Genomic DNA, 26,686 nt, shown 5'->3' on the forward strand with positions numbered 1-26,686 from the left:
ATGTCCACAGGGAAAGGGGCCAGGAGGCCGGGCGGCACCCACACCACCCAGGGACCACTCTGGAAGCCCCGTGTGGCTCCTCAGAGGCCGGGCACCAAGGACTCAGGCATCGGGAGCACCAAACTCACCATTTTCCAAGGTTTTCGGAGGAGATTTGCTTTCTAAGGAGATGGTTGCAATTTTTCTCTCAATTCTATTAGGAAAAAAAAAGAGATGATAAATGTTTGCAATCCACGGGCACACCAGAGCGCTATACGTTTACACCGAATTGCCCAGCGGGGTCAGTAAGCCGGCAATGCATGACCCGCTGTCAGGGCCCCCGGGCGCGCCCATGCCCGTGCGGTGGCACCTGTGCCGGCACGATGACGGCTGTGGTGAGAGCCAGGCCCCGGCGGAGGAGCAGGGATGCCGTTTCCCAACACGCAAAGACAGCCGCGAGTCCCAGACAGAACTGTCTCCATGCTTAACGTGCTCTCAAGCTCTAGGAGACCGCGTCGTCCACAGAGGCAGATGCGCAGCACCTAGCACGTTAACTCCCCAGCAAGCTGTACCCATAGCTGTACCGAAGTACAGAGCAGTGTGTGCTTCATGTGTCAGGATTTTTGTGGACCGTCCCGAAGAACTATGACCTCCAGAGACACAGAACTCGCCAAAGAATCCAGAACTTGTACAATGTACTTTTCGTATGTGGAAGGGTAAGTCAACAAGACACTGAAAACACAGGCAACTGAAGAAAACACAGGGACGTCCCCCGGCGGTCCAGCGGGTAAGACTCCGTGCCCCTAGTGCAGGGGGCCCGGGTTCGATCCCTGGTGGGGGAACTCGATCCCACATGCATGCCGCAACTAAAAGTCTGCATGCCGCAACTAAAGATCCCACATGCCGCAACTAAACATGCCACAACTAAGACCCAGAGCGACCAAAATAAATAAATTAAGAATTAAATAAAATTAAAGAAAGGGACTTCCATGGTGGTGCAGTGGGTAAGAATCCGCCTGCTGATGCAGGGGACACGGGTTCGAGCCTGGTCTGGGAAGATCCCACAGGCCGTGGAACAGCTAAGCCCGTGCGCCACAACTAGTGAGCCTGCATGTCACAACTACTGAAGCCCGCGCGCCTAGAGACCCTGCTCCGCAACAGGACAAGCCACTGCAATGAGAAGCCCGTGCACCTCAACGAAGAGTAGCCCCCGCTCGCCGCAACTAGAGAAAGCCCTCACGCAGCAACAGAGACCCAACGCAGCCAAAAATAAATTAATTTTAAAGAAAAATAATAATAAAGAAAACACAGATACACAACACACGGGATCTTGTCAACACTGAACACTCTTATGCCTCAAGGGACACCAGCAATGGAGTGAACACACCACCCACAGGACGGGAGAACACAGCTGCAGATCCCGTACCTGACAAGGGATCCGGTACGTAGACGTCTAAAGAACTCTCATGACATAACAACAGCAGCACAAGACAACCCGACTCAAGAGTGGGGCCGGGACCTGAACAGACATCTGTCTGAGGAACAGATGATGCTGAGTGTCGTCGACTGCGAGGGAGATGAGGTCAAAACCATGGCGACACCACCACACCCTCACAGAAATAGCTACCGTACTAAAAACAAACCCAGAAAATAACAAGTGCCGGTGAGGATGTGGAGAAACTGGCACCCTTGTGCATGCTTGGCAGCAATGTGAGATGGGGCAGCTGCCGTGGAAAAGTCTGGTGGTTCCTCAAAACGTTAAACCCAGACTCGCCACATGAGATCCAGCAATTCCACGCCTAAGTACTGGGTAAATTGCAAACACATTTTCAAGTAAAAACACATGTAGTATAGGGACGTTCACATGTAGTATAGCAGCACGATTCACAACAGCTGAAAACGAAGCAACCCAAGCGTCCACGGACACACGGTGGATAAACAAAACGTGATATATACACACAGAAAGGAAGGAGGTTCCGACACCTGCTACACCACGGATGAACCTGAGGACAGGATGCTCAGTGAAATAAACCAGACACAGGACACATGCTGCCTGATCCCACTCACGGGGTCCCTAGAGGAGTCAGATCCACAGAGACAGGAAGTAGATTGTGGGGGCCAGGGACTGGGGGAGGGGCTGGGGAGTCAAGTGTTTAAGGGTACAGGGGTTCTTTCTGTGGTGATGAAAATGTTCTAAAACCGACAGCGGTGATGGCTGCACAACCCCACGAATACGTCAAAGACCACTGGGTCGCACGTTTCAAGCGCGCAGTGTGGTATATGAATTATACCTAATAAAGCTGTTATTGAAAAAAAAAACCCAGGAAGAAAGCACTCTTCACCGTCAGCTGAGTGGACACCAGGCACTGATGGGAGCCTGCACGCCTGCCTCTTGGCTCTGCGCTGTGGCGGCCGCCCTCCCCTTCTCTCTGCCACCAAGAAACACCCGCCTCGCGCCGCCGCCCCGGGAGCTACAGACTCAGGGGTCAGCCCTGCCCCACACGCACGTGGCGAGAGGCTCTCAGATGCCCTGGGCCCTTCACGGGCTGTTTCTTACACAGTTAAAGTGAACGATCCAGGAAGGGGCCTGTCTGCTCCAGGAAGTGCCCCAAGTGAGGTCGGGACCCTGTGCCCACCACCCAGCAGCAGGTGGGAAGCTGCCTGCCCCGCGTCCTGGCCACAGGGACCTGCCCCGTCGGCCCCACTCGCCTGGCACTGCTGGGCTCGTCCTCAGAGCCCTGCTCCTCATCCGAGGTCAGCGGGGAATAGTGGGCCCCGTTGGTCTGGCTCAGGGGCTTCTCCTTCTTGAGCACGGGCGGCTGGTCGTTGTCCTGGTAAGGGACAGGCGAGCTCTTCAGGGAGCTCTCGGGGGACGAGATGGCCGTGATTTCCAAGGGCTGGTTGATGTTGCTGACCTGAGGGGTCAGACGCACAAGCCCGTCAGCAGGCCCCTGGAGCGCCCTGGACCTACCGCCCCCAACGCCACTCCCAGCCTCACCATGGAGTTGAGGTTCAGGGGGGACCCTGAAGACTGGGTGAAGAGGCCGGCGACGGACGGCAGGGCCCGGCGCTTGGGGGACACGCCCGAGCTGAAGCCGGGGGTCCCTGCCGCTGCCCGCTTCCTCCTGCCCCTCTTGCGGCTGTCCTGCCCGTGGCTCTGGCCGCCGTCACCGCGGGCGCCCGAGGACAGAGGGCTGTGCTTGCTGGAAGGTGACTGCTTGGCGCTGCTAGAGCCGGCCGAGATGGTGAAGACGATCCTTCTCTTGGCTTCACTCTCGGGATCCGAGAAGCCGGCCTCAGAGGGCAGGTCTCCTTTGCTGGTGTCGGGGAGCGGGCCCTGGGCGCCGAGCCGGGGACTGCCGCAGAGCTGGGGGGCGGGCGAGGCCGAGCCGCAGTTGCGGGGCTGCGCCAGCAGGGGGGGGTGCTGAGGGGTGGAGCTGCGGGACCCCACAGTGGCAAAGAGGCTTCCGGAGCTGGAGGACTCGTCCAGGGCGGGGGGCTCGGCTCCAGAGACGAGTGGTGCCGGGCTGCCTGCCAGGGCCCCACTGATGGCCACTGAGCCGGCGTAGGCAAAGCCTGTAGGAAGGACACGCTTTCTCAGGGGAGCTCGTCCGGGAAAGGATGCCCACCTGGCCGAACCCGGCGGAGCGCAAGGAAGCTCAGCTCTCCGCATGCTCAGTGCCCAGCACCTTGAGACGGCACCACGGAACCAGGTTCGGGTGAGGACAAGTGGGGACCCCTGGGCCGTCACTTGTGTGCTCTTCCCACTTCTGGGCCTGGGTTGGTTGGGCCCTGGAGCTCACGCACAAGCCGGTGGACCCCGGGCACCACCAGCGGTGACGCCCTCCCCACGCGAGAGCAGCAGCGCCAGAGGCGGGACGCCCGTCCCAACGGCAGCCTCCTCACTGTGCTCTTTATCCCCAGAAGAACAGGCATAGATCAGGCCATGTGGACACAGGCAAGCAACCTGACCACACATGCCCGCTGCCCCCGATGGGATCCATGGCTGGGCAGTGGTGACAGGCACCCTCTAGGTCGCAGGGCCCCGCCCGGAAGCCTCACTCGAAGCTCTCTGAGGAGGAGCAGAACCGGCTGGAACGCGGTTGGATGAGGACGCCATCGCCCAGAGGACTGGCATGGGCCCAGGCCGAACACAGCCAGCTGAGATGAGCAGAGCGGGACAGCCCAGCTCGGAGCCCCCGAGCCCCGGGCCACGCTGTGCAGCTGACATGCTGAGCCCACCCAGCACCTCTGGGTCCTCGCACGGGAGGGAGCCCTAACCTGCGGGGGCCAGGGCGAGGCTTCTGCTCCCAGCAGCGTTGCACCCGGAGCCGTGGGTGCCAGCACCCATCTGCTTCTCCAGTGTGGACGAGGACTCTCGGGCCTGCGGCACGGGGCTGGGGGTGCTTCTCTGCGGAGAGAAAATGCAGGTTCTCAGCTGATCCGGCCATACGCCACAGGACGTGCCAAGGGCCCGAGGCCACGAGCACGGAAGGGCAAGTGGCCGCTCAGGGTGTGAGCCTGGTGGGCAGCCACGGGAAGGTTCTCACGAGGTGAGGCACAGGTGTCTGACCTCGGTTCTAAGGGATGGCCCTGGCTAACAGGCAAGCATTGGGCCAGGGATAAATGGGCAGGGAGAGCAGTGAGGGCAGCCGTTATGATCTGACCCAGCAACTCCACTCCTACATGGAGCCAGACAACAGCAAGTACCCACACAAAACCCGCACACGCATGTCCTCAGTAGCACAATTCACAACAGCCCCGAAGTGGAAACACCCCAGATGACCACCAACAGGTGACGGATGCACACAATGTGGTCCGTCTGTATGGTGGAACATCTCTCAGCCACGAAAAGGAGAGAAGCCCTGACACTCGCTACCACGTGGATGGACCCTGAGAACACGATGCTCAGTGAGAGAAGCCAGACACAGAAGGACACACAGTCTGTGATTCCACTGACAGGAAATATTCAGAACAGGCAGATCCACGGAGACAGACAGTAGGCTCCTGGTTGTCAGGGGCTGGGGAGGGGATGGGGGTGACTGCTGGTGGGGATGGGCTTCCTTTTGGGGGTATGGAATGTTCTGGAACTAGAGATGGCTGCACGACTGGTGAATGTACTAAAACCCACTGCACCGAACACCTTAGGTGGGTGAGTTGTGTGTGAGTGACATCTCCATAAACACGAACAGCCCACTCCACAGGAGAGTGTCATTTCCAAGTCCATGCGTGTGACGCTGAATGCACATGTGAACTAGAAGGAAAGGGAGAAGTTTCTACAGAATCTGGAAGTTTTAGTCCCTCTCCGTTTGCACACGTCACCTTTTACTAAAAGGATCTAAAATAAAAGTGGCAAAATGTTACTGGAATTAAATGTGGACATCAGACATTCTGTTTTTCTCGGGCATCACGGTAAGCTCCAAACTTAACCACGTGCAATTGAACAAGAAGGCTCTGGGCCTCGAGGGGAAGAACAAGAGCACCGGCTCTCCTGGCGCCTACACACGGTGCCTGGGGACGCCAGGCTTCCAGGCCGAGGGCCTCACTCACCACCTTCTCGGCGCGGCTGGGCAGCACCACGCTGGCCAGAGGGATGCTGACTGGCAGCTTGCTAGGCTGCACGGTGCTGAGCGGGATGCTGACGGGCAGGCTGGTGATGGCCTCCCCACTGCTGGCGTAGGTGCGCTCCTTCAAACCCTGCAGACACACCACCGGGCCAGCCTGCTCCCGCTGACCAGGAAACTGGGCCTTGAGCACCGCCCCGAGGGACACAGCAGCCCTCCAACCAGTGACAAGTCACCCCCACCCCAAAGCGATCCTCCCGACCTGCCAGGGCCCCCACCCATCACCCCAGCACACACCCCATCACAGGAGTGCAACAGGCTTTTCCCTTCCCCTGTTGCTCAACCCGGCCTCTCCTTTCCCCAGAGACAATCCCACTCTTCCAGCCTCACCCCAGGGTTAGGGCGCGGCCAGGCAGCCTCCCACCTTCCCTCTCAGCCCTACTCCACCCCACGCGTGGGCACTTTCACAAGAGCGGTGGCCTCACCTTCTCACTGCCCTTCTCTCCCGTCATCTGCAAGGCCGCAGGGGACGAGGGCCGAGGGTCCTGTGGGCTCAGTTTGATGCCGTTGGCGATGCCGGGGCTCTGGTACGGGAGGCCGTTCTCCTTGGCATGCTCAGCTCTGGAAACGAGACGTGTCCTCGGTCATTTTCTGGGGAGCCCTCAGAGCCACAATTTTGCGTTCAGAGCTGGCCGCCTGGGCCTAACAACCCCCGAGATTCTCTTCCAAACTGACGATCCCCCGCTCAGAAGGCCCCCCACCACGAGCTCACCGTGAGTGCAGCTCGCTGGCGGTCGCCCTGCTGTTGGCTGTGTGGTCCTGGCTCAGGTGGCGCCGCAGCACCAGCTTGGCCGGGGAGAGCCTGGTGTAGTCGGGCAGGGCCAGGCCGGACAACTTCTCGAGCCTCGGCCGGCCACTGTGGTTCGGGGTGCAGGGCACGACCTCCTGGTCCAGGGGGGAGGCCAGGTACTGGGGGGTGTTCTGCTTGGGCGAGGGCCGACTCAGCGCGCCGCAGAGCTCATAGCCGGCCGCGTGGCCGTTCATGGACAGCTCCGGGCTCATGTTGCTCAAGTGGGGCAGGGAGAACCTGGCACAGTCCAGCTCCAGGTGTGGCCGGCCGGGCTCGGCCTCCGGCTCTCGGCCCAGGCCACCCTTCCCGCGCAGGTGCAGGGACAGGGCGTCGTCGGGCGGCACGCAGGACTTCAGCTGCAGGAGCTCCTGCTGCCGCTGGCTCTTCTCCAGCTCCACAATGCTGATCTGGGGGACGAGAGGAGGCGTCAGGCCTGAGAGGCCCCATGCCCAGCACCTCACTGGCAGGGATGGTCGTGCAAGAGCGACAGGGACGTGGGCCGGCTAGAGGGACGTGGGCCGGCTAGTGTGACGGGCAGACGCGCCGGCCTGAGGAAGCGAGGGGCCCAGGCTCCGTGGCTGTCACTGTGACTGCGAGGGTAAGGTATCGGCCCCGGGGGCTGGGGCCTGAGGCATCGTTTGGCTCTCCCCACAATGAATCAAGGGCCCACAGCTTCGGGCCGCCTCTCGGTGACACAGGAGCGTGAGGGCCCAGCGTGCAGCCTCCTGAGACTCCTGCACACAGGCTGGCAGCAGGGCCGGGCCACCACAGGAGGCAGCGCAACACCGTATCCCGTGACCTACAGCCGCTCCAACGGCTACTTGGGGGACGCGTGTCTTTAGGGACATAGCCTCCAGAGCAGCCTCCGGTGCAGAGGAATTCACTGCAGTGCCATTCTGCAGTAACCCATCCCTGAAAGAGCCCCCAGGGCCGGGCAACAGCGAAAGCTTCACGTAAATCACGAAACCTCGCTGGGGAGACGCAAAGTGGTGGGAGGCCTCGGCCTGCAGACGGGCTTCCGGAAAGCCCGCACCTGCGTGCTGATCTGTCCGTCCTTCCTTCCTGCACCATCCTCTGCTCACCTCGTCAGTATGAGCCGCTCTCATGGTGCAAGCGAGGGCCGCCACCGGCGGCCTCAGAAACAAGGCGCTCGCAAGCCTGGGCGGTGCGGCGGGGACTGGGCCTAGGACGCTGGTCCCGGCGCCCCAGCTGAAGCCCGGAGCCCCCCCCCCCCCCCTGCCTCCGACAGGCGTCCTACCTGCAGCTCCAGGCAGTGCCTCTGCTTCTCCGAGATCTGGCTCTTCAGGGCCTGCTTCTCCTTCAGCAGGCCCTCAAGGGACAGCGTGGACCAGTCCAGCTTCAGCTCCTCGCACCGTGCCTTGAGCTGTGGGGATGGGTGGGCAGCCGTGAGGCGTCGGAGGCCCCTGGACGCCCCGCGAGGATCCTGAGGGAGGACGGGGACGGGGGGCGGGGGGCTGCCAGGACCCACTGCCGCAGACTCGGGGGCTGCCCTCGGTCATCTCTCCATCCCGAGACCCGGCCCGGCCTGGGGGGCCCCGCCTCGGGCAGACCGCCAGTCCCGCCAGCGCACCAGCCGCAGGCTCTGGCTCCTCAGCTCCCGGTTGCCCTTCTCCAGCTGCTCCGTCTGCTCCCTCAGCTGCTGGTTGTGAGCTGAGATCTCCTTCTGCGCTTGGATCAGGTCGTTGTAGGTCAGCGCCTTCACTCCCAGCTGAGGACAAACGACGGCAAAGGGGGGCTCTCACGGGGGCCAGGGGCATCGCGAGGCAGGAAGCCTCCCTCTGACCACCTCCGGGCCTCTCCATCAGGGAGACTCAAGGTGAAGAGCACCAGGAGGGCACCAGTCCCTCTGGATCTTGGCCAGACGTCCGGCTGGGCCCTGGGCCTGCCTGCCCTCCATCCCGCACCAGGGCCGTCTGCGTGGCCTCAGGGTGGCCAGGGCAGGGCGCCTACCTCATCCAGTTTCTGCTGGAAAAGCCTCTTGATCTCCTCCTTCTGAGCTTGGCAGTGGCCGAACAGCTGCTGCACGGCGCCCAGCAACCGGGCGTTCTTCTCCTGCGGGGCAGGGCCATGAGCGTGAGGCCCCCGGGACGGGCACCCCGCCCGACTTGCAGCCCGCCTGGCGGACACGGTGGCAGACACGCACCCGTGAGGAGGTTGGCCAGACCCCCATCCGGGCCTCACCCCGGAACGTAGCACCACGTTACCAGGAGCCACAGAGCCTGACGCTTCCCGCCCTCAGGAAAGCTGGGGTGCCCGCACCAGGCCCGCATGAGGGCGGCCGCACCTCACAGCCCCCCACCCCAGCTCCGCCACCGAGGCTGCAGGGCACACTGTCCCCAGACGAGGACGCCTCAAACGGGGCAGCAGGGCCCGGCCAGCCGCGGCCCCGGGGCCATCGGACCCTGTAGGTAAGGGCAGCTGGGTCTGGCAGCACCACGTGCGGCTCACCTTCTCCTGGTCCAGCAGCTGCTGCAGGTTGGCCTTGTACTGAGGGGTCTTTGTGTACGCCAGGAACTGTAGGTACTGAATCTTGAAGGATTCTACGAGGGGAGCCAAGACAAGGTTTTAACTCAGAAACCCTCCAGCTGAGGCTCGAGGCGGGGGTGGGTGGAGTTCGGGAACGACGCGCAGGTTCCCCAGGGCCCGAGCGGTGCTGGGGTCGCATGGTGCCATTGTCGTGCCGGGGCCCGTGTCCCCACACTGCCTCAGCATGTCCTGCCGCCACGTGGGGCTCGCGCCCACGTGGGGACCCTCACAGCTCCTGCCATCCCCAGCCCGCGTTTTCGTTCTCCCCAAGGACACATGGGTTGTGGTCAGCCAGTCTGCCGGTCTTCTCGGTAAACATATGCTACCAATGTTGAATTGAGAAAATTGTACAGGAGTTTCCTTCATCCACTTTCTGAAGGGACGAGGCATCTCAAGGCAGCCCAGCCACGTGAGCACGAGCTCGACTCGGCAGGACAGGGCCCTGCTCCCTCGGGGCACCGGGCTCATCCCGGACAGGTCTCCCTGACACTGCAGACACGGGGCTGGGTCCTTCTCTGCGGGGCACCCTGGGCACCGTGGGTGGTGGAACAGCATCCCTGGCCTCCACCTTCTTGACGCCAGGAGCCACTCCTCCAGTTGTGATGATGCCCCCAGATGTGGCCTCACTTCCCCTGGGGCAGGACTGCAGCCTCAGACTGCCGCACGGGCCCCGCTGACCCCGAAGCCCAGGCATGCCCTGGCAGGACTGAGCCTGAGCCCTGGGGGTGGTGCGCTTGGCCATGCAGCGTGGGTTTCCCAGGGGGTCTGCGAACAAGCCACCCCGTCCGCCCGGCCTCCCCCCGCGCCCCCCTGGGGCGGCTCACCTAGCAGCCGGTGTAGGGCAGGCGGGGCGGGCGCCAGCAGCAGCTGCTCAGGGGGGCGTCGCTGCGTGCTGGGAGGTAGCTGGTAGGGGGCGCCTGCGGGGAGACAGCGGGTCACGCTCTCTAGACGCCAGGCCCTGCGCGATGCCCCAGCTGCCCAGCCAAGCCGCCACCAGACCCCAAACCACGGCACTTCGCCCTGCCTGAGCGGGGCTTCTGCACGGGACCCCTGGAGAGCCCTCGGGAGGCTCTGGAGCTGGAGCCCCCCCACCCCCATCTCCGAGTACTCAGCACAGACGCTGTCGCAGTGGCTTCTGCCCGGGCCAGCAGGAAAAGGGACAGCAGTGAGGCTCCCCGGGACCCCAGAGCACAGCGGGGCGGGGGCGAGGAGGCACTCACCCTGCGGCGAGGGTGACGCCGCCCGCGACACAGTCTGGGCGTGCAGCAGGTCCAGTGCGCTCTGGGTCTTCTTGGGCTTGCGCTCGGGGTTGGCGGTGCTCATCTTCTTGGGACGTCCGCGCTTCCGGCCGGCCATCTTCCGGCCCTTCTTGTTCAGCTTCTTCTTCCGGGCCTTGGAGGGAGATGGCTTCTTGACAGTGGTCGCCCCGGCTTTCTCTTCCTCAGCACCAGAGTCCTAGCGGAAGACCACATGAGGGACCAGCCGGCGATGTGGGCTCCCGGGGGCAGCCTGGCTCCCTCCTCCGAGACCGGGGCCGCCCCATCTGGCCGGGGGCGGGGCGCTCACCATGGGGGTGTCGGCGGGCATGGCCGTCTTGCTCTCGGGCACCTTGGTGGGGGTGGTCGTGTTGCTCTTGTTCTCCCGCTGCTGCCGGCGCCGAGCTGCCTCTTGTTCCTCCTGGGGAGTAAGCGGGGGGCTCGTCCTCTGAACCGTGGGCACCGCGGAGACCCTCCTGCCTGCAGGGGCCCTGCAGCCCTGGCCCTGGGGGAAAGCGAGGTACACACACCCCACACCCAGTCTCTGCTGGGAACCCAGTGGGCCCCCGGACGGCCTGGCCTGGCCACCCCCGCGGCGGGTGGTCCCAAGGTCCCCACAACCACTTCCCCACCGAGGGGCACGCTGTCCACAGGCGAGGGCTGCGGGACACCCACGGCAACAGGAGGGAGGACAGGGCCACCCTCAAGGCCGTCCTCTGTCTCCAGGTGGGGGTGGCCATCACCATGCCCTGACCCAGAGGCCCTAGTACGGCAGGAAGGGCCTGGGCGGGGGGCTCCTTCAAGGCTCACGTGCTTGTCTGAGCCTCCAAAGAGAAAGTCACTGGGACAGACGTCCCACGAGGTTCAGAGACAAAGTGATGAGCACGAGGCCACGGGACATTTTGAAAGGCTGTAACTCCAACCTATCTCCCCCTAAATCTCTCAAGAAACGTGGCCAGGGTGCAGCTGCTCAAGACGTGGCCGCCACAGCCAGGGGGCCCCAGCGCCCAGGCCCACGCCCGGCTACTCGGGATGCCTCGGGCCCTGGTCAGCTTAGAGATCAAGGACAAATACACAAACTTACCCTGAGTTTTGGATTTTTCAGACTAGAAAAATAGTTTTCAAGCTAAAAATGGAAAAGGAAAAGAAAACGTCTCATTAGCAATGGAAAACCCTGTCAGGACAAGAGCCACACCCCAGACCCACCGACGTCAGGCAGTGACGGGCGCGGTGAGCGCTGAGAGGCGGGTCGGGGAGGAAGGGGTGCCACTCACTATGGTGCGGTCGATGGTGTGCAGGTAGTAAGACACCGGCTTCCCCGTCCACGACACCGAGCCTTTTAGAGGCGACAGCTCCACGACGCGCATGATGGTGCCGATGTCTGCTCACAACAGGGCGCAGGGGTCAGGGGTTGCCAGGGCACCAGGGGGAGGGGTATGGCGGGGCTCAGGTCCCAGGCGTGTCCCAACTGCCAGCTGGGGAGGTGCCCACGGCCCTCCCCACACCCAGGCACCTGGCCAAGGACAAGGGCGATAAGCCCACAGGGCGGGCTCCAAAGGCCCGTGGGGGCCAATGTGGCAACCAAGCAGCCGCAAGGATGCCCAGCGCCTGAGGGTCCTGCCACCCCGCGGGCTCGCACACACCGCTGCTTGTCCTTGTCACTGCTCCCTTGGGTCCCGGCACCACAGTCCTGCCCAGGGCCATGTCTGGGGATGTCTGGGGTTGTCACAACTGGGGGCCTCCCGCATGGAGTGAGTGCGGCCACCGCTCCACATCCCACAGCACCCGGGACGCCCCCCGCCGTCACCACTGCTGGCGGGTGACCCCGCTTTAACCCACGGCAGGTGCTCATAATTACATGTGTTAAGAACTCGGCAACACGAGAGCCCTTACCACTCAAGTTTCTACTGTTTATTCTGAAGTTCAGAGGTGCAAAGGGCTTCGAGGACACGATTCTGCCACCTAAAACACAGAGAGGGATCAGTGCTGGCCGTGGGGACACCAGTGCGCGATACGAGCAAGAGCCTGGTGAAGCTTAGAGCACCAGGATGCAAAAGCATCCAGAGAAACCAGCCCTCTGAACACAGAAAAGCCGAGGGACTGGGAGTCCTGAGCTAACCTCACAGCTAAAAGCAAAGAAAGCGGCGCCTGAGGGCTCCGACCCATCTCACGATTTGCTTTCCTGCAAAACGTGCTCAGGGCCTCACAGTCCCCTGGGTCTCGTCGTGGGGCCCACTGGGCACCCCCTCTACAACTTCTGCGCTGTCTAGATGCGCCACACCCACACCAGGCCCGGACCAGAACCAGCCCTGACCCCAGAGACAGACAGAACCTGAGGGAGAACCGGGTCCGGACACACAGACAGAACCTAAGGCTGGACCAGGCCCTAACACAGAACCAACAGAACCTGAGGGAGAACCAGGTCTTGATCCACACACAGACAGAACCTGAGGCAGGACGAGGCCCGACTCCAGGGAAACAGGACCTCAGAGAGAACGGGCCCAGACTCCACACAAACAGAACCTGAGGGAGAACTGGGTCCTGATCCACAGGAACAGACAGAACCTAAGGCAGAACCGGGCCCTAACCCCACACAGACAGAATGTGGAAGGGTCAGGTCGGGAACAGCTGCACAGAAGTTTTTCCAATTAACTCCCGGCACGTGTGCAGTCATTGTAGGGAAAAGAACCACAAGGACTCGCAGCCTCCTGCAGTGAGATCACCATGATTGACGATGTCACCCTCAGGTTATAGACGCTTCCCCCATCCTGTATGAAACACTGTCAGGAAACGTCATACACCAGAACGTTCCAGCGTAGGAAATACAGAACCAAATATAGAAGTCAAAGAAAACGCGTGGTGAGTAAACTGAAGCAATCAGGATGAGCCCTCTGCTCGCGCATGCGCTCACGGCTCCCCGAGCCCCAGCCTGGCCTCTGGGCGCCCCCCACCCCGAGGAGGCGGCGATGCCAGGTCCCGGGCTGGCCAGGGGCGAGTTTGGGCAGTCGGCTGGTTGTGACAGCAAAGTCACAGCAGCCAGAGGCTGAGGGGGTCCCCTGGGCGCACCTGAAGAGTGTCGAAGGGAGGACGCTCAAATTAGGAATGTGTCCCCTGCAAGGCTTCCGGGACAACAGGTAACCTGAGGGGACTTCTGTGGGCATGTCACCAGGGGCCCCGAGCCGGCCGCGTGCAACACCCAGGCACTCAGGTGGGACACGGGGTACAGAGGGCAAGGTCAAGATGACCACGAGGGATGAGTGAAGAATGGGCGACATCCCACGGGACAATGAGGCCCGATGCCCAGCGGGCCGCGTCCACAAAGATGGAGGGGCCACGACCCGAGGCCCTAAGGCTAGAGAGTTGGGACTGCACAGCCCAAGAGGTGCCTGTGGCAGCTGGCAGAGCAGGAATCCACGCTCCTCTCCTGGGTGGGGCACGGGGATGGGCGCCGAGTGCTCAGGAGAGGGGCCCGGGCAGGGCGCTCGTTCCCACAAAACCATCAGGAGTGACCCTGCCACACGCTCAGGCTCATGCTCACCTGCACACGCACACACGCAAACACACACGCAGCCGGCGGTGCTGAGGGCAGCTGGAAACTCTCTGCGTCCATGCTGGGTGATCCTTTCCCCTCTCCCGTTTGCTTGAAATGTTTCATAACAAAACTTGGGGGACACACCCCGTTTCTGTCTCCCGGCCACAGAGATCAGGATGGCACGGGGGCCTCCCCGCAGCTGCGGGGACAGGGAGCAGTGGGGGGGCGGGCAGGACAGAGCGCAGCACATCTGCCCTGCCGGGGCTCCTGCGGCACGTCAGGGAAGACCTGACGTGGGAATCGGGGCAGCAGCAGCGGCCGGAGAAGCCACCCTCATGAGCCCAAGGATGAAGACGCTTTCTGGAGACCTCCCTGCAGGACAGGTGACTCCTGCCATCTCATGTCACGACTGGAGAAGCATGGGGACACACTGTCAGGGCTGCATCCCTGGCCAGGCCCCAGGAAAGGGAGCGGGCAGAGCCCAGCGGGGCCGTGGGCATGTGGGGCAGCATATCCGACCTCACGCTGAGGTCATAGCCCACGGGGGGCCCGGGAGACTGGTCCCGTCCTGCCAGGAGGACCCCGAGAAGGATGGGCACCCGAGGCTGGAGTTCTCACACGGGTGGCGACAGCCCCCGGCCGAGGACCAGAGCCCGGCCGTGTGCGACTGGACGTCCAGGGAAAGAAGCCCGCGACTCCACCAGCGGTGGGATGACCACCACGCTCCTGGAGCAGAGCGCGTCACAGGGCACAGACGGAGCCGCCGTCATCCTGAGTGTTCACCACACATGGGAAGCTACCGGCCTCCCCACGGGGAAGAAACAAAGCAGCAGGTGAGAAGCAGGCACGAGGGCACAGGACAAGGGGAAATGTGGGCCCTGCATGGGTCCCCCACTGCTGCCCTGCTTGTCAGGACCATCGATGGTGCTGGGACAGAAAGTGCCCAGCTTTCTGAGGGAGGCGGACTGGGGAGGACGGCCTGAAGAAGCAGCCACTCCTCCGTCTCCTCTTCCTGGAACACACCGGACCTGCTCTCCCACTCTGAGCCTAAGCGCAACTCACCACGGGACCCAGGGGCGGGCACGAGAACACAAACTAGGTTCAAAGAAACTGGTCAGCTCCCAGCTGTGTAGAAGGCTCCCACCCAGGTGTCTGCATCGGTCTGATGCTCCATGTGCACGAGGATGCCCCAAGCACAGCTGAGGGACACCTCATGTGTGCTGCTGGGCCTGGGCAGGCGCAACCCACTCTGGTGGCTAAGCCGAGACCTCGACGCAGCTCCCTCCCTGCACCTTCAGTGGCCTGGAGGGATCTCACTTGGGGACCACCCTGCTCAGGCTCACCACGCCAGAGGGAGGAGCTCGGGACACAAGAAGACCTAACAACCCCTGCCTGCGTTCCTGAGGAGAGGAGAGTCTGCTCAGACACCAGGAGCTCCCGTCGCCCAAGGTAACCTGTGAGTCTAAACGCTTTCATAAGCACGGGAGAACACACCCCTCCTACTTGGACACAAGAAGGGTGAGGTCCCCTCCGGCGCCCGGGTCTCGACTGGCCTGGGGACCGAGTGTGAGGGGGAAGGGGAAGCAGCGGGAGCGGCGCTAGCCAGGCAGCCCGGGTCCAAGTACGGGAAAGACCCGACCAGCAAAGGCAGCAGGGGCTGGCCAGGGGAACCCCCGTGCCCTCAGCGCCCCCAAGTTAGGGTTCCAGATCGCGTGGGGACACCCAATCAAGTTTCAGTTTCCCATACACCGTGAAGAATCCTTTAGAAGGCAGGACGTCCTTGAACTAAGAAGTCACTCCCTGTCTCCACAACCGAACGAACCAGACAGCCTGCAGCTCCCCTGCTAATCTGGCCCCCGCCCCAGTGCTTCTGGCAGCTGCAAGCTGGGGCCTGAGCTGGGGAGGCGTCGGGTCTATTCCACCACACACGCTGAGCTGTGAGGCACCCTCCCACAACCTAGGTGACGGTGAGAACCACCATGGACGGGACCCGCTGCCTGAGGCCTTCCCACCAGGGCCGATCCCAACGGCAGTCCGGACCCCACCACCTGCGATCAGGGCCACAGCTGCAGAGCCCCGAGCAGGCGCAGACGCGGGATGCACGGGGTGGGGGTGGGGGGTGGGGGGAGTCCGTTACCTTCCTTCATGTTTGCGAACCGCTCCTTCAGCTGGTGATCCACCTCAGGACCAAAGGCAAAGTTATTCACAAATATAACACTGCAAAATAATATTCCAGTTGAGTGAAAGGAGGTTCTACTTGCACACACACACAGAGCCGCCACGCCTACGCCGCCTACCGCCTCTGCCCGCACCACCTCCGCCCAGCCTGGGGACGGGTGCCAGGGCCCAGAGGCTGTGACTGCCACCCTGGGTGCCGTGAACACAGACACCGCGACAAGCAGCCCCCTGGCTTCCTTGGGAAGGCGTGCACGGACACAGGCCCAGGGCAACGGGCTGCCCCGCCTGCCCCTCCGGTGCCCCGGGGTTGGAAAGCGGGCAGCTCGAGCACCACCTGGGCAGAGAGGTGCGAGAACACCCGGGCAGGAAAGCAGCACAGACCCATCAAGCTGCACTACCACCTGGGGGCCCAGCGCCAAGTTCTTCCGAGGCAGGGCCTGGCCCATCCTCTCCCATTTCTCAAACGTTCTCTGGCACCCGATGGCCCGAAGAAGCGCTGCCTGAAGACGCCCACCGGGTGGTGGGAGGCTGCTGCCTGCACAGGCCCCCAACCTGTCCCCTCCTCTGCCCGCCGGCTCCTGCCCCCACGGAGGACCCCCACCAGGGATCCCTTCCCCATCTGCACGTGATGGGCAGCAGCATGCTGTCTGCCATTCCACGCCACTTGACTGGAATCTCGGGACTAGGACAGTAACGGAAGATCTGACCGGGGTGAGGATGGCCAGGGGCAGTAGGAGAAGCACTGAAGGTGTAAGCCAAGCTCTCTCGCTGCCGACTGCTTGGAAAGAAACCCAGGTGCGGTGCGGTTCAGGTTGGGGCCGACGGGCAGAGCCCTGATGAGAGCGGCGAGCTGGGGAGGCTCCGACAGGGAGTGGGGCCGGCCTGGAGGGGTCCCTGCTCTGGGACGGAGCCTGGGGAGGCTGCACGCCAGGGCCTCAAGGTGGCCAAGGTGGGTAGAGGGGGTAAGCCAGGACAGACCCTGGGCTGCCCGAACTAGAGTCACCCGAGAAGAAACAAGGAAGCTCCCTGAGGCCTGCAGAAGCCAGGATGAAGACCCCTGAGCGCAGAGGAGCTCATCAGGGCGGGGACGCCTCCAACAGGAAGCAAAGCGCCTAGGGCGCTCGCCGTCTGGGGGACACCGTCTGGGGGCCCTGGCAGAGCCCGGCCTTGGGGCCTCGCGGTGCTCTGGGCGAGCTCTTCCTTGCCAGGCCACAGCTGCTGGATGCCCCCCATGGGAGAGGCCCCCACAGCAGCTGCTCCAGAGTCCCCCGACCCCATCTGATCTGATGGGGACACCCACGGGGTCAGCACGGTTCCCTCAAGAAAAGGGGGACGGCGTGCCCAAATCAGGTGAGACATTCTCACAGGAGAGCGAGACAAGGACAGGCCTTTGTGAACGAGGGACGCCTGCTCCCTACCTGCCCGCACGGAACCCAGTGGTGGGGCCTCGGGGCGCCATGCAGCGAGCACATGCAGAAAGAAGGGAGGGAGGCCAGACCACGAGGTCGAAGGGAAATGGTGTGACCCGAGCCCCGCCAGAGAGCTGAGAGAGTGACACGCCCGCCCCGCAGTCACCAAGGCCCGGCCACCCCCCTGAGCCACACGAGCACCTCGCGCTCCACAGGTGCTGCCACTGCTGCCGCCAGGTGCGCAAGCGCGGGGTCCAGCCCGCTCCCCGGCCCCAGGCCTGGGCAGGACAAGGGAAGGAGCCATGGAGGCAGAGCCGCCGGCAAGCTCAGGACACGCAGCGGTGTCGGCCTGGAGACTGCTTGCCACGGTGCTACCGTCCATCCCGGGGAGGCCCGAGAGCAGGAACCTGCACTGAGCCCGGGCCCTCCCCGCACTCTCCGGGCCCTCCCTGCACTCTCCAGCCCCTGCCTGCTGGGATGACCCCCGGGGAGGGGGAGCGACCCGGGGTGGGGGTGGGGATGGGGAGCTGTGCCACCCCGTGCCATCCTGCCTTGCCCAGCAGGCCCCCGCGGCCCTCGCAGCCTCACTCTGGCCCGGCCGTACCTCGTGTTGGCGATCCGCTCTCTCCACTCCTCCGAGAGGAAATCTCCTCTCTCCAGCTGAAAGGAGAAAAGAGGGATAGCCCATCACTCAGGGGTCTCGCTCGCCTCTGCACCCCACCCCTGCCTGCCCCCCAAAGAAGAGATGGAATGAGCAGAGGCCCTGAGTGGGGAGGCCGCGGCGGGGCGGTGGCATTGGGGCCAGGCTCCCACAAGGGGACGGCGGGGAGGCCGAGACCACGCCATGCCCATGCAGGGCCAGCAGGGGGCGCCCCGAGGCGGCCGTGCTGGACAGAGCATACGCCGCAAGGGCTCAGCTCTCCTGCACCACCTCGCCTGTCTCCTGGGCAGCAGGGCTGTCCTTACGCCCTCAGCACTGCTCTGACCACTATCTTTGTTAGCCGACTAATCTCATTGTGCCTCAAGGCCAAAGTCTGCCTGAGACAACTCAGACCTTATTAACCTAACCGCCCAGAACTGTACCATTTAACAAACCAAGAAATCTGGCTTTATAATTCTTCAAAAAAAGGCTATCATCCCACTCCTGGGTGTCCACCCCAGAGAAATGAAAACAGACCTCCACAGGAAAACCTGCACACCCGTCCGCAGCAGCAAAGGTGGGAACCCACGTGTCCATCATGAACGTGAACAGATAAACACCCTGTGGTCCCTCCACACATGGGAGCATCACCCAGCTATAAAAAGGGGTGAAGACCCGACACTCGCTGCAACGTGGACGGACCCTGAGAACACGATGCTCAGTGAGAGAAGCCAGACACAGAAGGACACACGGTGTGTGATTCCATTGATGGGAAACGTCCAGGACAGGCGGCCCCACAGACAGAGCGTCTCTGGGGGAGGGTGGAGGTGGCTGCTGGCGGCCCCCATCTGCACCCCACAAGCCACCAGGTGACCGGAGGCCCTCCAGGCAGCGATGGGGCAGCACCGCCCAGCAGGGCTGGCCCCTGAGTCTGTCTGGGGACGGGCAGGAGGGAAGACCCCAAGCGTAGGAGCGTGTGAGTGCCACGGCGCCCAGGCAGAGCAGCTGCCACATCCGGCGCCCTCCAGCACACAGGAGTCACCCAGGGGCATGAGGGGCCGAGCCCCGCAGGGCAGAAGGGAGATGGCCGTCCTAAAACACCCGGGTGCTGTGGGAGGTCTACGTCCCAGACGTCCGCGTCTGCTCGCTGGGTCCTCTCCCCTCGTGAGGCTGCCACGGTTCCCTGCGCACAGCCCGGCAGGCTCGGGGCACTGACCCAAGTCCAAAGTCCTTACGATGCCGCACAGGAAAACGCTCAAGCTGCAGGCCTGAGGCCGTGTCCTGGGAAGGGCGCTCGGTGTCTGGAACCCGACCTCGGGGGCTCCCTGTCCGCACACTCTCTGGGAAAACACGGGGTCCACACGGGCACCTGCTCTCCTCCCGGAGTCTGGGGTCTCGGCTGACCGGCCCCCAGTGAGAACCCTGGGCTGGGTCTCTGTGGCCAAGAGAGCAGACCACAGCCCCCGGGCACTGGGTCTTGTGAGCCTCCCTGGGGCGCGCACCTCGCTCGTGCTGTCACGTCTCGTTTGGGGGAGTGAAGCGCCTCCTATAGAGTCTGGAAGCTTGCGCCTGGTCCCCTGGACCCACCCTACGCCTCTTCCCTCTGCTGGTTTTGCTCCATCCTGTCTCTGAATAAACCACAATGTGAGGACGACGTCTGCTGCGTCCTGGGGTCCCGCAGGCTCGTCCTGCTGTGGCTTCTCTCTCCATGGGGGCTCACCCATCCAAGCCACAGCACCACTGCTCTGTTGTGGCCTCATGTTCAAGGCAAGAAAACGGCCACTGTCCCGGCCCCGCCGCCATTCGCCTCTTGACACAGACTGGCCGAGTCGGCTCTGTGTTGCTGGGGCCAGTGTGCCCGAGTTAACCGTGCCAGGAAGATGTCACCCCCACCAAGGACCCATGACTGGCCCCAAGATAACCAAGACCTCCAGTGTGGAGAAACGCACACGGGCATAAGAGAGAAGAACGGACCCCAGCCCGCAAAGGCACAGGGGCTGCCACTGCCTGCCTGGGGACCTGGCCGGGGGCACCTCCCCACATGGCACTTCTGTGAGGCCGCCACCGCCCCAGGCAAGGGAAACCTGTGCGCCAGGCCCACTGCCAGGGGCCGACAGCACGGGGTCACCCGGCTGTCGCCAGGCAGAGGGGGCGCCCAGAGGTGTGACAGACACAGGCAGAAGCCGGGCGTAGGGAGGGCCCAGGGCCTCCGACGGGAGGAGAGCTGTGGGCTCCAGGGCCGGGCAGGGACTGAAGAGGCGGCTCAGACGCCAGGAAACACACTGGGCTCGGAGGCTCCTGCTGGCTTTGTTCCCCTCAGTTACTAAGTGACAGGGGCAGGAACCTGCCCGCCAACCAGGGCACCTGCTCCCAGCCACAGAGAGCCGCAGTGAGGGCACCTTTCCAGACCCAGCCGGCAAGCTCCTGCCAAATCCAGGCGTTGGGCAGGGGCTGTCGCCACACCCTCCTGGAGCAGGGCCACGTGGACGCCAGAGGCACAGCTGGCTGCCGCTCCGGACACGGCCGCCAAGGCCACGACCAAGAGTCCTCTGAGCCGAGTTCTGCTCACAGCCACCTCGCGAGGCCACAGAGCAAGGGCAACTGACAAGCGCCCTGGACCTCACGAGGCCAAAGAGCGAGAAGGTTTACACACACGGAGCCCCGCCAATGAGCCAGCTGACGTGCCACTGACCCCCAAACACCCACCAGTCCAGGCGCTGCCGCCCAAAGGTGACGAGGGGAGGAAGGGAGGAGAGGTGAACCGCCGGGGCGGGCAGCCCACCAGCCTCACCCCCGCCTCTCCCTCCAGTCGCGGGGATTGTACTAACAGCTAGAACCACACTCCGTATAAAGCAGCGAGGGCTGCTCGCGGATCCATCGGGGCACCCCTGGGGCCTGTGTCGATGCAGACTTCTACGCTAGGGGATTGAACTGCTTGGCCCTCTCACCAGAAGCAGGAGGCACTTGTTAAATTTAAAAACCTATGTTTTAGGAGGTCATAAGGTCTTAGGAAAATGGTAAACCATCCAGGAACTCTTAGCAGCATGCCAGTGGATCTAGGGACTGGGCAGGAAGAAGTTTCCTGGAAACAGAAACCAACTGGACTGACTGCCGTCAGCCTGAGCAACGAACACCAGAGGACTTCAGATGCAGGAGGGACACAGGAGGCCAGAGGATACACCCCTCGCTTTTCACTGAGGGGAGAGAATCGTGCAAGAAATCCCACCAGGAAGAAGGGGAGGGGAGCTGGGCCCAGCCTGTAGATGTGCAAGTCCTGGTCCAAGAACAGCAGAGCAGAGGCAGAGAGGGCACAGCCGAGCTCACACCACGAGGCCACACCACCCTGATACCAAAGCCAGGCATCACGAGAAAGGAAAACTACAGACCAGCATCCCTCTTGGCTGCAAATACCCTCAACAAAATAGGAGCTATACCCCAGGGCCAGGCGGGACTTGCCCCGGGCATGGAAGTACATCAGCCTTTGTACTCTGTCCCCTCAACAGGCCAAAGAGGAAAATCACACAATGCAAAAGCAGCTTTAACAAAACCCAGTACCCATTCACAATAAAGATTTCCGGAACTAAAATAAGAACAGAGGTGAACCGAGTCAACTTTAGAAAGAACGTCCACAGAAAAATCCCAAAGCTAACATCACACCCATGGTGAGAAGCTCGAGGCTTTCCTGCTGAGGTCAGGGGCAAGAAAAGGATGTGCCCTCTCATCCCTGCTCCTCAACACCACAGTAAAAGCCCCGGCTAATGCAATAAGACAAGAAAAGGAAAGGGTACCGACTGGGAAAGAAGACATAAAAGTGCCTTTGTTCAAAGGTGATGGTATCGTCTATGTAGAAAATCCAAGAGAGTCAACGAAAACGACGACAACCCTGGAACTAACGCAGTAACTACAGGAAGGTTGCAGGATGAGGGCATGGATGTATGTCAGCACAGCGCAGACAGAAGTCTAGTCCAAACCCCCCAGAGTGGCCAGCACATCACTGAAGGAGGAGAACGAGGCTGGAGGCCCGATGCCACGCGGTTCAGGACTGACTCTCACGAAGACGCAGCTGTCAAGACACTGCAGTGCCACTGAGAGAGCACACGGGGAGAGCGTGGGACGGAGCGGAGCGGCCGCTGGCCTCGGACGAATCAACGAAGACGGCTCAACAGAGAGAGGCAGCCCTGCAGCAGACAGGGCAGGGTAGCTGGATGTCTGCACACGGAGAAATGAATGTAGACGCAGACCTCACGCCCTCCGCAAGAAGTAACCAGAAAGAAACCACAAACCTACAGGCAAAACGCACAGCCACAGAACTCCTATACCATACCGTGAGGGTAAATCTAGGTGAGCTGAGGCTTGGCTTTTTTAAACACGACACCGAGGGCACGACCCATGAAAGGAGAAATGGCTAGGCTGTTCTAAGAGCCTGGAGCCCCCTTTCCTGCGCCCCCATCCGCCTCCCACCTACAATTACGTGACCCACTCTGGGTCCCTGAGGCGACAGGGATGCCGACTCTGGCCCCACAACCCTGCCCGCAGGACGGCGCAGGGAGAGCAGCGAGCACGGCAAGGAACTCCGGGAGGGGGCGTCAGGACCACGTCGCAGCCAGCTGGGGTCTAAGTGACCTGGGGGGCGTGAGATGGGAAGTGGTGGGTGTGGTGAAGATCCGGTTGCGGACCCCGCCCCCTGCGATGCCCCAGCAGCGGCCCAGGGGATGGTGGCTGCATGGCGGCCGTGCGTCCACAGGCAACCGAAACCTGGCAGAAAGACTGATGAAGCCTTGAGCACAGAAACGCACTCGAGCCGAGGATGCGGACGCGGACACCCTGGGTAGGAGGAGCAGAGAGAGAGGCCAGAGCGTCCAGGATCCAGGAGCGAGACCCGAGGAACCTCGGCGTCGAAAGGCCGGGCTGAGCGATGCTGAGTGAGGGGCAGAGGGGCAGGCGGCACCGGGACAGCCGGGGGACTCATCCGCTGGGCCCCACGCTGCTGCGGGGGGCAAGCAGGAGAAAGATGCCCTCAGCCGGCCCGCGGACGGGGCAGAGGCCGCCTCGCCCGCCCCCTGCCGCCCCCACGTGCCAACCCGGGAGGGGCGCTGCCTCTGAAAGAGCCGGTGCTCTGAGGCCTTGACAGTGCCTGGGGGGCTGAGGAAGAGAAACACCACGTGGGCCACCTCTGTTCTCTGAGCGCCTGCAAGGGCCCCCAGGAGGGAGGATGAGAGTGTCCGGCAGAGGGTGGAAAGCGGTGGGGAGGGGGCTCCGGGTGGGGTAGCTGCCCCCGCCCCCGGGGGCGGAGGCTCAGGGCAGGCACTGCACCAGCAGCCACGGGGCATGGAGCGGTGGCACTCACTGTGTATTCTGCATGCTTTTTTCCATACCATTTCATCCACTTCCTGAACTCTCGGTCCATGGTCTGCAAGGGAGCCAAACCAGACAGCCCATCAGGAACCAGGCAGCCGGGATGGCACCCACGGCTCCCCAATCCCCCTTCCTCCCCTCGCCCTCCCGCTCCAGGGTTCCTGGCAAAGGCTCCCAACCACAGGGAACCCGAGTCAGCGGGCGTGCGAACCACAACTCTAAACACGTTCCTGTGGGGATGACACCGCTCAGACGTGTGCTCTCCCCAGACCCTGCCGCCCCCCAGGCAGACGCCGGCACAAGGGTGATGCCAGCTGACCCCACGGTGCTGGGGGAACTCCCCTCCCCTTGACCCCCGGTACAGGCCACTCCCTTGCCCCACAGGCCACCACAAACCAAGGTTAGAAAGAAAAGCAACAGATGCAACCATGCCCGGAGCCCAGAAGCGCTCACCTCCGCGTACTTGGCCGGGATGTCAGCTTTCTCGACACCATAGTGATGTTTGCAGTTGGTAGCCGCAGCGACCTGCAGCACAACCTGGCCCACTCCTTCAGAGAGAGAGAGAGAGAGAGAGAGAGAGAGAGAGACAGCAGCAGGTGTCAGATGTGCACTGTGACAGAGGCCACACCCCAGCCACTGGGGCGATGGCCACAAGGTCACCAGGCAGAGGCCACGGGCTCTCAGCGAAGGTGCCCGAGCGCTCTCCGAGGTCACAGAATGTGTTCAGATGCCCCAGGCCGTGGGCTGAGCCGCCACCAGGGGACAGCCATCTGGGTTTCACTTCATCATCCAAGGACAACACTCCACAGCCCCTCAACCAGAATCCGTCCTTGGTCCACGGCCCCACATGGCATTAACTGTCCAGACACAGACCCAGCTATGTGGAACTCAGGAACCCCTCGGGAAGGCTCCCGCCCGCCATGGACACACCACTGTTCCACTACATGGCCAGTTCGCATCCTCAGCCGAGTCTGAAGCGGGCTCAGAGAGGGGGCGGGAGAGCCCCGCACCGCACACACACACCAGCAGGACGCAGGCAGAGTCTGCAGGCATTTAGCCTTCACGACAAAAGGAAGCTTTTTAAATGGTCTCTCCCTGAACTTAGATCAGTTGCACTTTAAATAAAGTGTCAGGAGCCCCTTGACTTCCCATTTTGAATAGAATGTACTCCAATGATGAAAACAAACCTCTATTCAGAAACACGGGGTAAACAGGGGAGAGGACGAGCGGTCCCTCCCAGGGGACAGGGGGAAGGCGTGGAGAGCTCGGCCTGAGGAGGCTGGCGCTTCTCAGAAATCATAAGCCTTTTGACACTAGGGGAGTTTTACAGGCTTTTAGAGAAATGACCTTTGAAGTACGTGCATTCTTATCAAAATATGAATCATACACTTAAAAAGGACTTAAACCGATGATGACACCACGTAAGAAGCCATCTTCGTCCCCATCTGCAGGGCCCCTGCCCGGCTGAGACGGGACTTTCGGGTCTGTGAGCAGGTCACGTGGGATGGCAGAAATGCCCCAGCAGGCTGTGCTGGGGGTTCCTGATGGAGCCGCCCAACAACATGCCGGACAGCCCCCCATCAGCCCGTGACCTCATGGGTCCCACCAGGAACCAGTCAGCCCAATGCTTACTCAGGCAGCACGATGTGCCACGTGTATGCCTGCCAGGCCCTACCCCCAGGAGTCTCGACTCTGTGCAGAAGGACACCCCGTGAGCAAGCAGAGGGGCCGCTTGGGCTGGTGAGTGCGGGAAGAGGGGAGGGACCGCCAGCAAGGTGGGGGCTGGTCTGCCTCGGTGGTCCCTGGGGCCACCTGTGGGCCAAGAGCCAGGAGCAGCCCCAGGCCCGGGAGGGAGCAGGAGGGAGTGCGGCCACGAGGCCTGGGGGCACAGGGAGCAGGGCTCTCCTCTCAGCAGGAGCAGGCCGGGGGTGGGGGGGGTGGGGGGGGTGAGAAGCAGAGCCGCAGCTCAGCGCTGGCGGCTGGGCGGAGCCCATGGACCTTCTCAGGCTGGCTTAGCAGGAGTGAAGGGGCAGCTTTCTGGGCACCGGAAAGGCGGGCTTGGTTTGCGGCCTGCCGGGTGGGGAGAGGGGTGTGCTGACTCAGGACTGCAGGGTCAGGGCCCCCCCCACTGCCTAGCACTTGCCCCGGACCCCTCCCGGCGGGCACATGGGCGTGGCCCACACTCACCGCTACCCAGGTCCACAAACAGGTCGTCTTCGGTCATCTTGATCTCGTCGATCATCTGGGCGACCAGGTCGAAGGAAGTCTCCCCGTACACCTCCGGGGAGAAGGGCTCATAGTTGTTGAGTTTCTCGGGGTCGGTCACCGAGTGGTTGTAGACCTGCTGCAGGATGTGGCGCAGGAGCCCCGTGGACGGCCGCGTGTTCAGCTTCATGGGCTGCGTGGTGCCCTTCCACTGCGGCACAGGGGGCGCCAGTTGGTCCACCTGGGCCCCGCCCCGCCGGCCGTGCCGCTGCCCCCAATGGTGACGCATGTGTGCGGGAGCGTGTGTGTGAGCCTGTGTGTGGATGTGTGTAGTATGAACCTGCATGCATGCATGTACCCGTGCAGGGATACGTGTGCACACGTGTGCACCCCTGGACCCAAGCAGTGTGAGCTCCCCAGCATAGCTCCCCTCTCCTAGCTGGTCTGTCCCAGCGCCCAGAGTGCCCGAGGGGTGGGTGAAGGACGGAGAAGCCCCAGGGAGGCTCCCTGTCACCCGCCCGCCTGCCATGGCCCCCGGGGGGCGCACCAGGGCCCGGGACCCCTTTGGAAGTAATGAGGCCGCTCAGTCCCGACCGTCTGCGTCACAGCGGCTGCGGTTCCCCACCTCCTACCCACTACAGGGTCCAACGCCCTGGGGTGCTGCAGGCTCTGCACTCCCAGGGCCTCAGGGGCCGGGTTGAAGCACCCAGGAGACTCGACAGGCAACAGGGTCCTGAAGCACAGCGTGGACCTGGAGGAGGAGGCGGGCCCGAGGGGCGGGTGAAGGCCACATACCAGCTGGTGGATGCTGTCGATGGCCCGGTTGTACTTGTCACAGAGCCTCTGCATGCTTTCGAAGCTGAAAGAGGCAGGTGATAGCCGCTGGCCACTGCCGAGCTCGGAACAAGCCACCGGGCCTCGTGGGAGGGGGCAGAGGTCCCAGGGGCATCATGGGGCCTCGAGACCAGGGCGGAGGGGTCGGCTCACGGGTCAAAGCCTCGGGCAGCGGTGCCCTGCAGGCCTTGGGTAGGGAAAGGGCTACCACAGCAGAGAGAGGCGGGCGGGACCAAGGCCGCCTCACCCCCAACCCGTGGATGCAATGAAGTCCCACTGCCCCACGGCTGGGCCGCCCCTTCCCTGTCCTAGCCGGGGGTGGGGGGGCCTCCATGTT

At 62.8% G+C, this 26,686-nt stretch overlaps 1 protein-coding gene across 2 annotated transcripts in view; it reads right to left on the reverse strand.

Moving 5' to 3' along the window:
- The window catches only part of DOT1L (DOT1 like histone lysine methyltransferase), a 42,181-nt gene that overhangs the window by 4,125 nt on the left and 11,370 nt on the right, over window positions 1-26,686 (reverse strand). Inside the window, exons 3-25 of one of the 2 annotated variants that reach the window (XM_082650885.1) lie at window positions 26,311-26,374; window positions 25,498-25,726; window positions 23,764-23,858; window positions 23,303-23,365; window positions 17,920-17,975; window positions 15,866-15,945; window positions 12,090-12,158; window positions 11,471-11,577; window positions 11,281-11,322; window positions 10,507-10,617; window positions 10,161-10,395; window positions 9,765-9,857; window positions 8,863-8,954; window positions 8,365-8,466; window positions 7,985-8,122; window positions 7,652-7,777; window positions 6,316-6,800; window positions 6,029-6,164; window positions 5,530-5,709; window positions 4,261-4,390; window positions 2,978-3,555; window positions 2,689-2,894; window positions 129-193 (exon numbers count right to left, since the gene is read on the reverse strand). In XM_082650885.1, the coding sequence (XP_082507011.1) occupies window positions 129-193; window positions 2,689-2,894; window positions 2,978-3,555; window positions 4,261-4,390; window positions 5,530-5,709; window positions 6,029-6,164; window positions 6,316-6,800; window positions 7,652-7,777; window positions 7,985-8,122; window positions 8,365-8,466; window positions 8,863-8,954; window positions 9,765-9,857; window positions 10,161-10,395; window positions 10,507-10,617; window positions 11,281-11,322; window positions 11,471-11,577; window positions 12,090-12,158; window positions 15,866-15,945; window positions 17,920-17,975; window positions 23,303-23,365; window positions 23,764-23,858; window positions 25,498-25,726; window positions 26,311-26,374 (3,482 nt within the window). Of the gene's footprint in view, window positions 1-128; window positions 194-2,688; window positions 2,895-2,977; window positions 3,556-4,260; window positions 4,391-5,529; window positions 5,710-6,028; window positions 6,165-6,315; window positions 6,801-7,651; window positions 7,778-7,984; window positions 8,123-8,364; window positions 8,467-8,862; window positions 8,955-9,764; window positions 9,858-10,160; window positions 10,396-10,506; window positions 10,618-11,280; window positions 11,323-11,470; window positions 11,578-12,089; window positions 12,159-15,865; window positions 15,946-17,919; window positions 17,976-23,302; window positions 23,366-23,763; window positions 23,860-25,497; window positions 25,727-26,310; window positions 26,375-26,686 lie in introns of those variants that run through there. The other variant, XM_082650886.1, reaches the window with a different exon arrangement.

Source organism: Grampus griseus, assembly GCF_964374135.1.
Source record: "Grampus griseus genome assembly, chromosome: 3".
Lineage (NCBI taxonomy): Eukaryota > Metazoa > Chordata > Mammalia > Artiodactyla > Delphinidae > Grampus > Grampus griseus.